The sequence below is a fragment of the Trachurus japonicus genome, chromosome 17 (assembly GCF_045865225.1).
Source record: "Trachurus japonicus isolate A0001 chromosome 17, Traja_1.0".
NCBI classification, from domain to species: domain Eukaryota; kingdom Metazoa; phylum Chordata; class Actinopteri; order Carangiformes; family Carangidae; genus Trachurus; species Trachurus japonicus.
The window spans coordinates 6,036,689-6,054,441 of NC_140923.1; the positions used below are offsets into that span (position 1 = coordinate 6,036,689).

At 42.7% G+C, this 17,753-nt stretch overlaps 1 protein-coding gene across 4 annotated transcripts in view; it reads right to left on the reverse strand.

Annotated features, from left to right (window-relative positions):
* The window catches only part of LOC146969876 (disco-interacting protein 2 homolog C), a 205,642-nt gene that overhangs the window by 22,135 nt on the left and 165,754 nt on the right, over positions 1 to 17,753 (reverse strand). For 2 of the 4 annotated variants that reach the window (XM_085805381.1, XM_085805378.1), the window contains exons 16-25: positions 17,287 to 17,406; positions 16,246 to 16,360; positions 14,767 to 14,906; positions 13,576 to 13,712; positions 13,072 to 13,280; positions 12,870 to 12,984; positions 10,386 to 10,587; positions 8,744 to 8,844; positions 1,849 to 1,929; positions 1,309 to 1,432 (exon numbers count right to left, since the gene is read on the reverse strand). In XM_085805381.1, the coding sequence (XP_085661507.1) occupies positions 1,309 to 1,432; positions 1,849 to 1,929; positions 8,744 to 8,844; positions 10,386 to 10,587; positions 12,870 to 12,984; positions 13,072 to 13,280; positions 13,576 to 13,712; positions 14,767 to 14,906; positions 16,246 to 16,360; positions 17,287 to 17,406 (1,344 nt within the window). Of the gene's footprint in view, positions 1 to 1,308; positions 1,433 to 1,848; positions 1,930 to 8,734; positions 8,845 to 10,385; positions 10,588 to 12,869; positions 12,985 to 13,071; positions 13,281 to 13,575; positions 13,713 to 14,766; positions 14,907 to 16,245; positions 16,361 to 17,286; positions 17,407 to 17,753 lie in introns of all 4 variants that reach the window. The other 2 variants (XM_085805379.1, XM_085805377.1) reach the window with 1 other exon arrangement.

The following is a 17,753-nucleotide window of genomic DNA, read 5'->3' on the forward strand; positions in this document are numbered from 1 at the left end:
TCGTGTCCGGGAATCTGTCCTGCTCGGCTGAAATCCACCAGAAATGACTATTCTTCCTGTTCGTCTTCATTTTCCCTGCGGTGCTATCTCTCTCTCTCTCTCTCTCTCTCTCTCTCTCTCTCTCTCTCTCTCTCTCTCTCTCTCTCTCTCTCTCTCTCTCTCTCTCTCTCTCTCTCTTTCTCTCTCCCTCTCTCTGTCTTCGATCCGACTCGACGTCTTCATCGTCTCCGTCCTCAGCTCGTCCTCTCTGTTTACTCATTAACACGTCGTTACAAACCTCAAAGCTCATTACTTCCTTATATGGACATATACAACAAATACTTAAAGGGATAGTTCAACATTTTTGGCAAATTGGCCAATTGCCATAATCCCTACAGTCATAGCAGTAGGTTCGTTACCTTTCATTGTCAGTGCAAGCTATTTTTAGAACGGCGGAGCAGAGCCGTGAGCTGCTCAGAGCTACGCTACAGAGGCTCATGGGATTTCTTGGTTGCCCTCATCAAACTCATCAAATACACAACCCAACAACTCCACAACGCTCTGGTGGACAAGTTGTGACCTGCACATTCACCACGCTATGAGATAATAACACAACGTTACCAGACAGAGTTGTTTTAGAGGGAAATGCAGAGACTGATGATGAAAAACTGTCCCTGAAGGCAACACGCATCAGCGGTTTTGCATGAATTTCCCTCTAAAACAACTCTGTCTGGTAACGTTGTGTTATTATCTCATAGCGTGGTGAATGTGCAGGTCACAACTTGTCCACCAGAGCGTTTTGGAGTTGTTGGATTGTGTATCATGTTCAGTGTACGGCAGCTTTTAAAAACAAACTTTTCAACTTAACATTTGTTGAAATTGGTTATTTATTGTTAAGAGAGTTCATAAATCTGAAGCTGTTTGTTACACATATCTGGAAAACACAGCTTTGAAAATGCACATTTGCCTTTAGAACCATTAATAAATATGATATTTCTGTTTCTGTCGAATTAGTGTGGGACTCAGGGTTGATAAAATATACGCAGAGCCCGGAAAAGGTTGAGAACCACTGAAATACAGTAAACAAACGCGGATAAATATAAGAAAAACATGGAGAGACGAGACGTTAAGACAAATCCACTGTGAATTTCTATTACATAAAATAACATAAAATGTCAGATTATCCTCAAATAAAGATCTAAAGGCTCCAAACCAGACCTTATGTTTAACTAAGTTTCCAGAGTTTCCATTTCTGTGCAGCTTTTATTTTGAAAGTCCCTGTGAGCCTGTGTTTGCAGCTTTTATTTTGAAAGTCCCAGTGTTTTTTACCTGGAGGGTAGACCAGAGCCACGTGGTCTCCGTCCTGCAGGTGGGCCCGCTCAGCCAGCATGCCGGCGATCTTCTCCGCTCTCTTATGCAGCTGCACGCAAGTCAGAGAGCTGGCTATCGTCCCCTGGATGAGGCCACACACACACACACACACACACACACACACACACACACACACAGACACACACACACACACAGATAAATGACTGACACGTTCAATCAGCAGATGTCATGTCATATTTTCTGTTGCAGCATCTCGGGGCCGAGCAGCTGTAAACAAACCAGTGCATCATATTGACATTATGCAGATGAACACACACACACACACACACACACACAACCGGCTCACACACTGTCTCTCACACACACACACAGACACACAGACACACACACACTGCATCACAACACAACATGATTCTCGCTCCTCTTCACACCTGTCGCACTAAACAACAAACCCTCCAGACAAACACACTGTTTTATTCATGTGAATCGCGTGTGTGTGTGTGTGTGTGTGTCTGTGTCTGTGTGTGTGTGTCTTACCCTGGAGTTGAGCAGTGTGTAGAGGATGTGGTCCGGCGTGGTCTGGGCTCTCCACTGTAACACCTCAGACAGGAAGAGGAACTGGAAGACACAGGAAACAACACAGGACCAGTCAGACTGGGTGAACACACACACACACACACACACACACACACACACACACACACACAGACAGACACGACAGACACACACATCCATACTAAGCATGTGCACAGTGGAAATATCAACTATTATCGTAAAAACACAGTGGATATATCTAATTATGCATGTTAATACTTCCCATCATGCTTTGCACTATGTGGGTTCAAATTAATGTACAGTTTAAACAAGCTCCTTTATCCTCTAGTTCAGAGAACAGTGACATGTTTTTTTACACACAGATGTTGACGTGTACGGAAGCGTATTGCATTCACTTTAATAATTTAAAAAATCCTGTTTTTTTAGAGGGAAATGCAGAGAAAAACTGTCCCTGAAGGCAATGCACATCAGCGGTTTTGCATGAATTTCCCTCTAAAACAACTCTGTGTGGTAACGTTGTGTTATTATCTCATAGCGTGGTGAATGTGCAGGTCACAACTTGTCCACCAGAGCGTTGTGGAGTTGTTGGATTGTGTATTTTTGTGTATGAGTGTGATGAGGGAAACCAAAGAAATCCCATGAGCCTCCGTAGCGTAGCTCTGAGAATAAAACTCTGGACACTTTACAGTTGGTTAAAACAGCATCAAAACAACATATATATTGATCCTGATGTCTGAATAAGTATTTATCGCCGTTCTAAAAACAGCTTGCACCGACAATTAAAGGTAACGAACCTACTGCTATGACTATAGGGATTATGGCAATGGGCCAATTTGCCAAAAATGTTGAACTATCCCTTTAACATTAGAGGTATTGAGAGATAACTCAACAGATACAGTGATGTTTAAAGAAATACAAATGGAAAATGGAGAATAATTAAATTTCTGGCTGTGATTTATGATGCACTAGAGAGAGAGAGAGACGGGGAAGATAACAAGGTTTCATACTTTACAACAAACGGCATCAGAGAGACGAGAGGAGAAACGGAGAGAAGGAGAGGGAGATGGAAATTTGAGAAGGGAGGAGAGAACAAATCAAGAGAGAGACAGAGAGAGAGTTTGTTTCTGGCCTCATGAATTTTTCAAGATTTGCTGCTGAGCGCTGAGTTGCAGGGAGTGTAATTCATGCCTCTTAGTTTTGCTCTACCACAGAAAGTCAGTTTTATTTCTCCGTGTGTGTGTGTGTGCTCCATGACAGACGAGGGTTCAGCTCCTTCTTCAGAGTCTTTCCCAGCAGCCACCGCAGAGTAAATGGACCTTCCTGTGTCTGTCACGTCTGGTCGCTCTCAGGCTGCGTCTGATTGGTTTCTGCTGTTCTGAGTCGCAGCTTTTACACTTTTGACTGAATTAAATTAACTTTTAAGTTTTCAACCACAGCGACTTCCTGTTTCGTTTCCTGCTCTCCAGTCAAAAAACACCACGGTTTAGGGTTAAAGAGAAGTCCAACACAGTGGTCAATATGAATGGAGTCAGTGCTGTTTAAGATCTTCACAGAAAACAAACTACATTTATTATATTTTAGGCGGTAATCAATTAGTAATGACATTAGTTGATCAGTTGTTTCATTAATTGTTGCTAAAAGCTAAATATTTGCAGATTCCAATTTATAAACGTGTAGATTTAACGTATTTCTTCGTTGTGTGTCATCACAAACTGAATATTTTCAGATTTTCATCAAAAACTCATCTGGATCTTTATCAATAAAGAAAACAATAATGAACAATAAACTTTGGACTTTGCTGCTCAATGAGCTGCTGTGTCAAACCAAAAACATAAACTATATAAACCAAACACAATATCTAAGATATTTGAGTCATATTTTATGTTAGTGTAATGTGGAATATTGGACTTTATGTGATATTCACTCGTTTTTTTAGCTCTGCTTTGGTCTCCTCCTCCTTTTCCTCCTTCTCTTCCTCCTCCTTGTCTTCTTCTTCCCCCTCCACCTTCTCTCCTTCCTCTTCCTCCTCTCCTTCCTCCCCCATCTCCTCCTCTTCTTTCTCCTTCTTCTCTTCTTCCTCGTCTTCTTGTCTCCTCCTTCCCCTCCTCTTCCTCTCTTTCCTCCCGCATCTCCTCATCTTCTTCCACCTTCTCTTTTTCCTCTTTGTCCTTCCCTTCTTCCTCCTTCCCCTCCTCTTCCTCTTACTATTCCTCCTTCTCTTCTTTCTCCTCCTCTCAACCCTCTGGAGGAGGGAGAGATCTTTCTTTTTCCCTGCAGCCTGGATGAAAACATCACTCAGCTGCTTGTCGTCTCCACTCGGAGCTTTTCATAAAACTTTCATCGGAGCAAATGAGCGTCTGCTTCCTCTGCAGCTGCTCTGCTTCCTGTCTCCGTTACCAACACAACCGCTTCACTCTGATCCCGTCACAGCTCCGCCGCTCAGCATCGGCCGACACGGTGACGTAGCACCGTCCTTAAACTACCAAACTGGAAAATGAATAAAAATAAATGATATAAAATAAATGATAAAAATCCACTAATATAAAAACTCTCGTTTCAAACACAAATAACATCTTCAGTCTTCAGTCGTCTCTCACTCTGAGACGGACACGTCAGTCCTGATCAATGTTGGGCACGTTTCTTTTAAAAAGTAATAACAGTTACTACTTTTCCCAAAAAGTGACTGAGTTAGTAACTGAATTACTACATTATAAGAGTAACTAATTACCAGGAGAAGCAACTATTGTGTTACTTTTTTCTAAAATGCTCATATATGTCAAATTACTTGACTTCCCTCTCGAACCTCCCATTTATCTGATAAACACTTTTTTACGACCAGTTGATGGACTGAAAAAAATGTGTGTACAACGTAAACACTTTAACAGGTGTATTATTATTTTGTGACGAGACTTCTTGAGTCAATATACGTTGCATTTTAATGTCAGTAACGGTAACAGTAACAGCGTTGTAACGGGGAAAGAGTAACTTTTTTGATTAGTCGTTATTTTATACCGCCGTTATTATTATAGCCAAGTGTTTTAACGTGATGACGGCGCATGATGCGTTCAGGGTTACATCATAGGACATAGAGTATGATTGCACTGATCATACTCTATTGCATTGATATTTCTTTGATAAAATATACATCTATATCATACATAGATATATAAACAGTATTTTCGGCACCTTGCATTTATGTCAAGGGGGGAGTTGTGGGTTCTACAAGTGAATACCACTAACGCGTTCAAAAAGCTGCAGTTCTCCGGCTGCGGCTGGGGGCTGGTGCCAGAAGTGAACAACTCTCCATTGACCCCCATGTTAAAATAGCCGACTTTACAGCTTAAAAAAACATATTTACAGCCTGGTACATTTTTTGTTTTTGGTCTCTACCGATAGTTTCCACTTCCTTGAACACTGTTTCCATCTCCTCCAAATATGGAAAGTACACTCCCACTAAAATCCAAGATGGCGCAGTTCAAATACCCATAGTGGGATCACAAAACAGACTACCCCAAACCAATGGGTGATGTCACGGGTGCTACGTCCATTCTTTTTACAGTCTATGATGCATGTATGTAAATAGTATCTGTGTCTTTATATGTCACTGTCTTGGAGTTATGTTTATATCCTGAGGTTTCTCCAATTCTTCCCTGTTAAAAGGGTTTTCCTGGGAGTTTTTCCTCAGTGGATGTGAGGGTCAGAGGGCAGAGGATGTTGTTATGATGCTGTTTAAAGCCCTGTGAGACAAACTGTTTGTAAAAACTTATGTTATATGTCTGCACCTTAAAACCAGGATAACTTCTCTGAGTATTTAGCAGTAAATATGTTTTCAGATTCAGATTCAGTCCTTTGAATGATAAAATAAACTGTTTCAGATTCAGTGTCTGTGACAGTAAATCATCCTATTAACTCAGTTTACAAAGAAAAAAAACAACTCTCCAAATTTTCCAACTATGAATAAAACTTTCCTCCTCTCTCTCTTTTCCAACTTTATTTACAACACTGACTCCACCAGTCTCAGCTGTATCAGTACACACACAGTTCACCATATTTATATTATCTGGAGCCACAGCTCAGGGTCAGGTACAGAGACAGAAACCTGCGACAACAACCACACTGACTGAAGTGGTGTGTGACCGTGGGTTCAACCTGCAGAGCTCCACTGAAGCCCCAGATAAAATAAACTGGAACCTGCCTGCAGATAAACTCATGTTATCTCTATGAGAGAGAGAAGACCGGCATGTTAAACACCAGCACAAAGAGCCGACTGTCTGCAGCGTGTCTGTGTGTGTGTGTGTCTGTGTGTGTGTGTGTGTGTGCCCAGGCTGTAGATAGGAATCTGTCTCCTGTAGCGGAGTTGCATCAGTTTGCTGCTGTTGGACTCTGTCGTAGTCGTCGTAGCAACATCTGCTGAAACATCTGGATATAATATATAAATCTATAATAAATAGAAATAGACGTAAAGACTCGTGTTGCAGCTGTAACAGAGTCAAGTCGACCTCCACCGGACAAACATGAGAGGAGCGATCTGAGAAGACACATTCAAAGTGAATCACATTACACTCTATGAGATTACACACACACACTTATACACACACACACACACACACACACACACACACGGTCTCAACAAACAGAGGAGCGACTGCCGCCCAACAGGAGCTCACTCACTCACTCAGAGGGTTTGGTTTTCACACAGGAGGAGGTGGAGGTTCCTCAGGAATGACATGGATGGATGAAGGTTAAGTAAATGGATATGTATGTATGACTCAGCAAATCAACCTGAGCTCCTGTTCTTCCCCTTAAACTCCAGATTCAGCTTCAGCGTTTTCATCCAAAAACCTCATTCTGACTCTTCTTAAAGCTGCAGGACGCTGCAGTGACTCGGTATCGGAAAGCAGAAGTGATGGAGGTATGAAACAAAACAGGAAGTTGTTCCACCAACCACCGAAGACGACTCTCATGCTGCGTTCGAGACAACTCCGATTTCCGACTTCAAAGCATTGGAGACGCACCACCACGCCAGAATAACCAAAATAAATACATATATATGGCGGACCGCGACAGACTTTGCATTCAAAGTGCTTCACGTAGCGAAAGCATTAAAACAATACAAAGGACACAAAAACTATTTAAAAAAAGGAAAAACAGGGTTCCTACACATTTGAAATTTGAAAAAGACCCTAATTTCCAGAAGCTTGGTTTAAAAAAATTCAAATAATTTGTGACATCTGAGTAGTTAGATGTGTATCATGTAAATAAATTGTGCAATTAATCATTTGTTTTCATTATTCTGAATTTGTATGCCATTATGTCACCAAATAATTTCCAGGAGATTGTAGCTAATAACGCAAACAAAATAATCAACCCAAATCACTTTACATGAGACCAAACCCAGATAAGTATTAAGATAAATATATTTCCATACAATAGTTTCCATTTTCCATACTTTTCCAGACCTGGAAATGTATAAAATCAAATTCCATACTATCCATACTTTTGTAGGAACCCTGGAAACAGAAAATAATGAAATGCATTTCATAACGTTTTAATGTATTTTGGCATTCAGAAATGCATTTTAATCGGTGTTTTACTAATTATTTTCTCCGACTGTCCCGAGTGGGAGGAGCTCCGACATGACTCACAGACTGGCTGGTGCAGCAGTCCAGTGTGTCGTGGCAGTGGAGCTGGTTGTTATGAGAAGCTTGTCTCTTGGTGTCAGCGTCTACAGTGTGTGTGTGTCTGTGTGTGTGTGTGTGTGTGTGTGTGTGTGTGTGTGTGTGTGTGTGTGTGTGGAAACCAACAACATTTTCAGCCCAAGAGAAGAAGAGAATCCGTCCGTCAGTGACGCTCTACCTCAGTTATTCTCTTCTTCCTCTATAATATTAACACATCAACAGTGACGTCCTCTCAACACACTCCACTTCCTGTCTGTCTCCATCAGACTCTCTTTGCTTTGTTACAACAGGTCGTGCACCAAACTAAATCTACTCCGTTCATCTTTAAATCTCTCAGTCGACGTTTGCACCAAATTTATAGAAAATCCACCTCAAAAGTTTTCAAGATGTTGCGTTCACGAGCTCTGGACGTTTGAGCCTCATGACGTCACCTTTAAACCAATGTGACGAAGTTATTATCAATAATTATAAAACGGAAAGGTGAAATCCGGCGATCTGATTGGTTGTTAACCGTGGTATAATGATATACCACGGCTACTATTCTAAAGCCTTATCACAGCGTAGGCCATCACTCCGCGTCAGGCACGTATGACTGGTATGAATGGAAGTTGTTGTCATGTATCCATGAGACTACTGTCTAGCAAAAGACAGGTGATGTTTTTACGATGTTAAAAAATGGACTAAAGTAGTTGAATTCACATGTTTAAGGTGAACTTTCACCTCCGGGGAGGGTTAACAACGGTAGAGGGGACTGAGCAGTGACTTTCACCTGAAAAAAAGACGAGGAAAAGACGAGATGCAGAGCTACTTGGAGCTAACGTCCAGAGAGGTGGGACTATTTTTTTCCACAGTGAGGCTATTTTATTGTATAATATGTATTTCTGGTTGAATAAAACTACATGAAATTGATTGCGTATTCCTCTTTCATATTGTCATTATTGGTAACCGTTTTATAAAAGCAATATATCACTCCAGTCCGTGGTATATGCTCATTATACCACGGCTAAGGGGCGTTGTTCGGCCCGACGCAAAGTGATACAGTATATTGCTTAAATGATCATGAAGAAACTGAGACAAACGCTACACGTGTGTGATGTTTATGAGGATGATGAGGATGAAGATGAAGATGATGAGGATGATGGTGATGAAGATGATGATGGTGAAAACCAGCACAGCCCTCTCACACACACCTTCCTTGCCTGGTCATTGTCTTCGATCTGACCCAGATCGCGGCCGCTGGCCTGAGCGATCCGCTTCCCCGACACCAGGTTCCCCACCATGACCGAGGCCGGCCCGATCTCTGAGGAGGAGGAGGAGGAGGAGGAGGGGGAGAGGGAGGAGGAGGAGGAGGAGGTGGAGGAGGAGGAGGTGGAGGAGGAGGAGGAGGAGGAGGGGGAGGAGGGGTAGGAGGAGGAGGAGGAGGAGAGAGGAGGAGGAGGAGGGGGAGGAGGAGGAGGGAGGAGGAGGAGGAGGAGGAGGAGGAGGAGGAGGAAAGAGGAGGAGGAGGAGGGGGAGGAGGAGGAGGGAGGAGGAGGAGGAGGAGAAGGAGAGAAGGAGAAGGAGGAGGGGAGGAGGAGGGGGAGGAGGAAAAGGAGGAGGAGGAGGAGGGGGGGAGGAGGAGAGAGGAGGAGGAGGAGGAGAGGGATGAGGAGGAGGAGGAGGAGGGAGGAGGAGAGGGATGAGGAGGAGGAGGAGGAGGGAGGAGGAGGAGGAGGAGGAGGAGGGGGAGGAGGAGGAGGAGGAGGAGGAGGAGGAGGAGGAGGAGGAGGAGGAGGAGGAGGGAGGAGGAGGAGGAGGAGGAGGAGAGGAGGAGGAGGAGGAGGAGGAGGAGGAGGGAGGAGGAGGAGGAGAGAGGAGGAGGAGAGGAGAGGAGGAGGAGGAGAAGGAGAGGAGGAGGAGGAGGAGGAGGAAGAAGAGGAGAGAGGAGGAGGAGGAGGAGGGAGAGAGAGGAGGAGGAGGAGGGGGAGGAGGAGGAGGAGGAGGAGGAGGAGGAGGAGGAGGAGGAGGAGGAGGAGGGGGAGGAGGAGGAGGAGGAGGAGGAGGAGGAGGAGAGGAAGAGGAGGGGGAGGAGGAGGAGGAGGAGGAGGAGAAGGAGGAAGAGGAAGAGGAGGGGGAGGAGGAGGAGGAGGAGGGAGACGATGAAGATGAGGAGCCATGTGAGGAGCAGATTAAACATCTTTCTGTCTGTCTGTCTTTCTTTTTTCCTCACTTTTCCTGTTTTTGTCTCTGTATCTTTCTGTCTTTCTTTCTGTCTGCCTGTCTTTCTTTTTCCTTTTTTCTGTCTTTCTTTCTTTTTCCTTTTTTCTGTCTTTCTTTCTTTTTTCTGTCTGTCTGTCTTTCTCTCTTTTTTCTGTCTTTTCTTATTTTTTTGTCTCTACAGTATCTTTCTGTCTTTCTTTCTTTTTCTTTTTTTCTGTCTGTCAGTCTTTCTTTCTTTCTGTCTTTCTTGCTGGCCGTTCTTTCTTTCTTTCTTTCTTTCTGTCTGTCTGTCTTTCTTTCTTTTTCCTTTTTTTTCTGTCTGTCTTTCTTTTTTCTGTCTGTCTCTCTTTTTTCTGTCTTTCCTTATTTTTTGTCTCTCTATCTTTCTGTCTTTCTTTCTTTTTCTTTTTTTCTGTCTGTCTGTCTTTCTCTCTTTCTGTCTTTCTTGCCGGCCGTTTTTTTTTTCCGTTTCTTTCTTTCTGCCTGTCTTTCTTTCGTTTTCCTTTTTTCTGTCTTTCTTTCTTTCTTTTTCCTTCTTTCTGTCTGTCTTTCCTTCTTTTTTCTGTCTTTCTTTTTTCTTTTTTTGTCTTTCTTTCTTTCTTTCTTTCTTTCCCTCTGTCTTTCTCTTCTTCCAGCATCTACCTGGTTGTTTCTGCCGTGGTTTGGGCAGGTTGGTGACGCAGGTGTGTGGACACATCAGGACGTTGCAGGGGTGCAGCGCCCCCTCCAGGAACAGCTGCTTGGTCTCCGACAGGTGGATGCCCCCCAGCGGCGTCTTGGGCAGCGTGTTGGACGGCACCAGAGCCAGGCAGTAGACCCCCACCTGGTGGATACCGTCTATCGCCTGGACGGGGGTAGGACAGAGTAGAAAAGGTTGTTTGGTTTCTTTTAGACAAAACAGGATTTATTTATATATATTTTTTTATTTTTTTTTCATGATTTAAAGGGACAACGAGGAGTTTCTCCATCGGCAGAACGAAAAATTCCGCGACAATAAAAAAGTCTCATAGTAATGTGGATGAATCTACGCTACCCACACTTGTTAATGGGCCCATTTTTGATAAATATATCGTTTTGTCTCTATCGTTATTTTGTTTTATTAGTGGTGGCGGAAATACAAAACAAGATTTATTCAGTTTCTCATGATTTAATGAAGTGATGCCTGTCGTAAAAGACGACGTAGAGACTAGGGATGTCACGATAACTTGTTTTCGCAATTAACCACAGTATTTAAACGCCACAATTAATTAAAGCAGAAGTAAGCGGAATGTAGTTATATCTTCGGACAGCAATCACTTATATAGAGTGTTTGGTCTGGTCACTCTGCTCTGCTGTAAGCCGAGGAGAAAACTTTCCTTGTATCCTACAACCTTTATCCAATGAGGAGAGAGAACGGCATAAAGGGGCGGTCCTCTCTGTGTGTGCAGCCAAGGGATGCGCGTGAATGTGGTGACGTAGGGACGAGGGCGGGTACTGCTAACTCCATCGGCTGACAAGAAGTCAAGAAGAACGACCGGATCGCTTACTTCTGCTTTAATCGTCACGATTCCTATATACCGTCACTTTCCAAAAAAGATTATGTTGGAACCATATCGGCAAATACGCACCAAAATAAAGGTAAATGCACAGATACAGTACTGGTTTAAATTATGTTAATTTTCCTAACATAACATTGAATTGGTAGGAATTTAAATGTTAGTGTGTCATTTGTAATAAATAAAAAAACTATTAATAGATTACTTACTTTAATATTAACCTAATTATTCTGTGTAAATAATTAGTAATGTAATTATATATATATATATATTTTTTACTATTTTCATTAGATTTTACACATTCATAGTGTTGTGAAATTAATTAATGTTTAATAATTGTGATGATCGTAATACCGTGATTATTTCTCTGACAATAATCGTACCAAGAAAATTCATAATCGTGACATCACTAGTAGAGACGTATTCATTCATTCCTCTGATTATTCACTGTTTCCCCGAAGCTGGTAATGTTCATTTCACGGTGATGTGAACGCCGACTGTGTCTGAGAGACCAGACGAGCGAAATGAAAAACACAGACGGACGGAATATCTGCGACGGTGGAGGGATAGAGAGATCTGGTTTTACTGCAGCCGTAAAAATGCAGACGGCTTTTATAGTTTCACCACAGTCTCCACAGAGAGAGACAGAGCTGCTACTGCTGCTGCTGCTGCTGCTGCTGCTGCTGCTGCTGCTGCTGCTGCTGCACAGCATGACTGAACAGCTCAGTGGTGGAGACTGACTCTGTGTGTGTGTGTGTGTGTGTGTGTGTGTGTGTGTGAGCAGCTGAAGGTGAAGTCAGTCGTTTTCTTATCGTCAATAAATCTCCTGCTTCCTGCTGAACATTTAAACTTTAAAAAATCGTCAAGTTTATTTTGTTTATGTACCTATTTTTCGTCAAACAGCTGCTTGTGTCATGGTTATACTGTTGAGAATGATAAAAAAAGACGAGGGATCCTATGGCTAAAAGAATAATAATTCATGGCCAGACTTGATTAAATAGATAGTTCATGATTTTTCATATGTTGCAATGGTAATTCATTAGGTAGAGTGATGGGAAGAGGGATAATAATTAATTGTTTTAAAAGTTAAGAGTTAAAAATGTTAAAATGATGATTGATCATCTGCTCTGTGTTTGACTGCTTTTGCCTTGCAGGTAGAGGAACAACAACAGAAACACTAACAACAGTTATAGATAAAATAGTTTTATTTTATATAACTTTTTATTTACAATCTTTTACTTACCTGTTATGAAAATGCACTTGGATAAGTTATGTTTAAAACCTCAACTGTATTTTTAATTTTTTTTGTCAGTCTGTGGCGAATGTGCTGCACAGTGAAGGCCAACGTGTCGTTCTCTTGTAGTTTTTCCCTTTTCCTTTTATCATTTCCACGGTAACGGGGCGTAACACACCAGAGGAAACATCTGGATTTGTTGGGGATTATTTTCTGTGGTGGATTAATTCACATTTGTTGCTGTTGCTTAGCATTTGTGGTGTGTGTGTGTGTGTGTGTGTGTGTGTGTGTGTGTGTGTGTGTGTGTGTGTGTGTGTGTGTGTGTGTGTGTGTGTGTGTGTGTCAGGGCCAGTTCACCTGCAGGACTCGGCTCATCCACTGGAAGCTGTCCTCCTCTGTGGAGTCGGGCCGTTGCTCGGCAACCACCACGATCCTCTCGTCATGGAGCACCGTGATGGAGAACACTGCTATCCTGCATCACACACACACACACACACACACTGTGACAGCTGAAGTGTAACGACATCCCATCAGTAACATGTAAAGGAGACACACGTACCTGCCCCTGTACACAAACTTCATGGGCTCCACAGCCAGCGCCGTGGCAACGATGTCGTCGGCGTTGTGCCGCCGGCCGCCGACCACCATCAGCCCGTCCATCTTCCCCGCCACGAAGACCAGACCGGCCGGTCCCACGAAGCCCAGCAGCCCCGTCCTGGTGAAGGGACACTCGCTGACCGGGACGCCGCCGCTGGACATGGGGAAGACCTGCAGGGGAGGGGGGACGGGGCGTCGTCAAGGGAGACGGGGACGGAGACAGAGACAAAGAGACATAGATAAAGAGACGGAGACAGGGAGACGGACACAGAGAGACAAAGACAGAGACAAAGAGACGAAGACAGAGATAAAGAGACCGACATAAAGAGACCGAGACAGACACAAAGAGACGGAGACAAAGAGACAAAAGACAGACACAAAGAGAAAGACACAAAGACAGAGAGACAGAGAAAAAGAGAGACAGAGACAGAGACAGGACGGTGGAGAGAGGCGTCCGCACGCTCACCTCAAAGGTGTTCTTGGTCATGCCGGCCAGACCATAGTAGGAGGCTCCCGTGGCAACAGAGCAAACGCACAGCTCTCCAATCTCGTCGGTTTTACAGAGCAGCGGGACGCCCTCGGGCTTCACCACACACATCACCCCTGCAGAGGACGGACAGACGGAGACAAACTCCATCACTCTGATTCCCAAATCGATTGGATATTGATTCATTTACAGATATTTTTGTTTTAATACCAGTTTTATTGGTTGTGAAAGAGATTTTCACAGAACTAATGCTGGAAACTGAACAAAGGTGGAACTCTAACTGGAGTGTTATTGAAAATATTCATGTTTACATTGAAAATTGACCCAAAAGCAGTGACATTAGTGCACATTAATTCAACATGAGCCAGTCCAGAAGGAAACAGTGCAGCAACAGCAGTGCTGTGAGAACAAACAGGAACCATCACGCCTTAACAGATCGATCTGAGGATTTTATTCATTGATATCGGATCTTTCAAATAAAGATCGGTATGAATCGGAAAATCTATTCTTTAAACTAACTGATCCAGGAAGTTCAACAGCAGAGACACGATCACTGCAGCTCTCAGACCAACAGACAGAAACATACCAATGACCTGTTCTTGAGGGCAGCTGCATTGAAATTTCAAGATTTGATCAAATTAAAAACTGTACAAATTGCCTATAGGGCAAAACATAATCAACTACCTGTTATTATCCAAAGACTTTGAGAGTGACCTTGGGGGTAAACATAAACTGGCACAGGCAAGGCAAGGCAATGCAATTTGTATAGCCCGTTTTTACAAACAGTTTGTCTCAAAGGGCTTTACATGGCATTGTAACAACATCCTCTGACCTTAGACCCTCACATCCACTGAGGAAAAACTCCTGGGAAAACCCTTTTAACAGGGAAAACCAGCAGCTCACAAGAACAACCCTTAAATCTGTGTCTAAACAACAGATGTTTGATTTGTACAGTAGGGGAGATGGGGCTGGTTAAATAAATAAATATAGGAAAGTTGTTGAGGGAGTTTGCATTATTTGTTGTCATGTGTGTCTTGATGGTGTCTTTATGTGTCTATATGTATGTAAATGGGGGGATGGATGTCTGGCTGCTGTGGTCTGGTTTGAAATAAACTAGGATAAAAACAGACAGAAAGTGTCTCAGTCTGTGTCCTGTGTCCTGTGTCTCACCTCCGGGCATCACCGAGCCGACGTCCTGCAGCGTCAGCACCGACAGCTTCTCCTCCGAGTCGACCCGGATCACGCCGTGACTCAGACCCTGCATGGACAACACGCCGCGGCCCGGAGGCGTGCTGCCCTCCTCCAGCGGCCTAGAGGGGGGGGGAGACAGAGACATTTAGATTAAGTCACAGCGTCTTTGGAGAAGGACGGAAAAAAACATCCTGAAAGACGACATGTTCTTTGGTAGTTGTGGTGAAAACTGTAAAGTTTGAACGTTTTTAAGATAATTTCAGAGAGTGAGGACTCTTTAAAATTGGAAATCAGAGACTTTAAAAAAAAATCATCATCATCAATATTTTTGTAAAATCATAAAATGTCCAAAGCAAAGAAGTACGACGGAGTATTAGGGCCACATTGACAAATTAAAAAAAAGTAGTAAATTTACAACTTTATTCTCATAAATTTACGACTTTATTCTCGTGAATTTACAACTTTATTCTCGTAGGGTTATGACTTTTTTCTCGTAGGAAATGTATAACTTAATTCTCGTAAATTTACGACTTTATTCTCGTAATGTTATGACTTTTTTCTCGTAGGAAATGTACAACTTTATTCTTGTAAATTTGACTTTATTCTCGAAGTCTGTGTTTTTTCTCAATGTGGCCCTAATACTCTGTCATAAAGAAGAACTGTGGATCTATTTTATATTTTTGAAAAGCAAAATAATCAGTTTTTAAACATTTTTAAAGACATTGTTGTAAAATTAAGACATTTAATTACTTTTTTTGGGGGGGGGTAATTAAGGACATTTGTTGAGTGAGTAGATTTTTGGGGAAAGTGAGAACAATGTTAGAAAGTGAGGTCATTTTTAATGAATTTGAGAAGTTAAAAAAGGGATTTTTTCTTCTTTTTTTTTTTTTACAAGAATCAGAGTTTTTTTTTGTAAATTTCTAGTTTTTAATTTTTCAGGAATTAATGACAGAGAGGAAACTTTTGTAAAAATGACCAAGACATCTTGTTCTTATTTCATCTTTCAGTCTCGCTGTTCAGTTTCAGGGAATTACAACATTTTAGAAAAGTCCCGATCTTCTTCTGGGAAAGTTTTGACGTCTATCTCCAGACTGTGTGTGTGTGTGTGTGTGTGTGTGTAAATAAAGTGAGTTCATTACCGTCACACCCACTTAGATGAAGTGTTTTTTATTAGCATGTGTGTGGTACAAACACACGTCATTAAATCTATAAAAACACACACACACACACACAGTGTAATTAGGACCCTGAGGCGACATGTGACTGACAGCTGCTCTGGTTAACGATGAGTTCACAGTCACAGGACCAAAACCACCAGACTGTCAACAAACTGTAGCGACACGTCACAGAGGGAGGGAGCGGGGAAATTTTACACATTTATATTGTAAAATCTGATGTTTTATCATGATTTACCGTGTGTGTGTGTGTGTGTGTGTGTGTGTGTGTGTGTGTGTGTACCTCCTGATGGCCACCGTCAGCGCCTCGGGGGAGCTGGCGCAGGGACAGATGACCTCGGGCTTCAACCCTTTGGACTGGAAGACGTTGAGGAAGGCGTCGCAGGAGGAGATGGACCCTGAGAGAGAGAGAGTCGTTAAACTCGTTAAAGGGATAGTTCAACATTTTGGAAAACTGGCCCATTGCCATAATCCCTATAGTCTTAGCAGTAGGTTCGTTACCTTTAATTGTCGGTGCAAGTTGTTTTTAGAACGGCGGAGCAGAGCCGTGAGCTGCTCAGAGCTACGCTACGGAGGCTCATGGGATTTCTTGGTTTCCCTCATCAAACTCATCAAATACACAATCCAACAACTCCACAACGCTCTGGTGGACAAGTTGTGACCTGCACATTCACCACGCTATGAGATAATAACACAACGTTACCAGACAGAGTTGTTTTAGAGGGAAATACAGAGACTGCTTGATGAAAAACTGCCCCCAAAGGTGAAGTGCATCAGCAATTTTGCATGAATTTCCCTCTAAAACAACTCTGTCTGGTAACGTTGTGTTATTATCTCATAGCGTGGTGAATGTGCAGCTCACAACTTGTCCACCAGAGCGTTGTGGAGTTGTTGGATTGTGTATTTGATGAGTTTGATGAGGGAAACCAAGAAATCCCATGAGCCTCTGTAGCGTAGCTCTGAGCAGCTCACGGCTCTGCTCCGCCGTTCTAAAAATAGCTTGCACCGACAATTAAAGGTAATGAACCTACTGCTGCTATGACTATAGGGATTATGGCAATGGGCCAGTTTGCCAAAATGTTGAACTATCCCTTTAACACCATTGCTAGCCTAAGTTATTTTAATCTTTCTAAGTTATCTTTATTTATTTATTTAGTGATTATTCTATTCTATCGGAGCTGCTGTGACACCATGAGTACTATTCTATTTTTCTATTCTATAAACAATGGTTTTGTTGTTGTTGTTGTTGTGTGTTTATTGTATTAATAATATTCTCGGTTCCCAGATGTTGAACCCTTCAGTTTGTAATGACTTGATGACTTACAGGGATTCGAACCGTCGGCCACCACCAGCATGCGCAGGGAGCTCAGGTTGACGTCCCTCTGGTCCCGATGAGCCACCAGAGCCCAGTGCATGTCCCGCGACTTCACACACACCACTTTGGCTGCACGCACACACACACACACACACACACAGACACACACATTAAAACACACACAGATCAGGTCGCTGTAAATCTCTATGTTGATGTTGTAAAAAGTAAAATAAACAAAACAAATAAAAAAACCTGAACATTAATATGATAAAATCTCATCAGCTGACGTTTTTATGTTGTTTTTTAGTGAGAGAAGAAACGACCACGTTAAACAAACAGGTGTCTCATTAAAGGGACATTGTGTAGGAATTCCTCCCATCTAGCGTTGCTGTTGTAAATTGCAAGCAACTCAATCGTATTTTTCCTGCTGCATTCACGTGAAATTGGGCAGACGGCAGACGGACGACAGCCGCTGC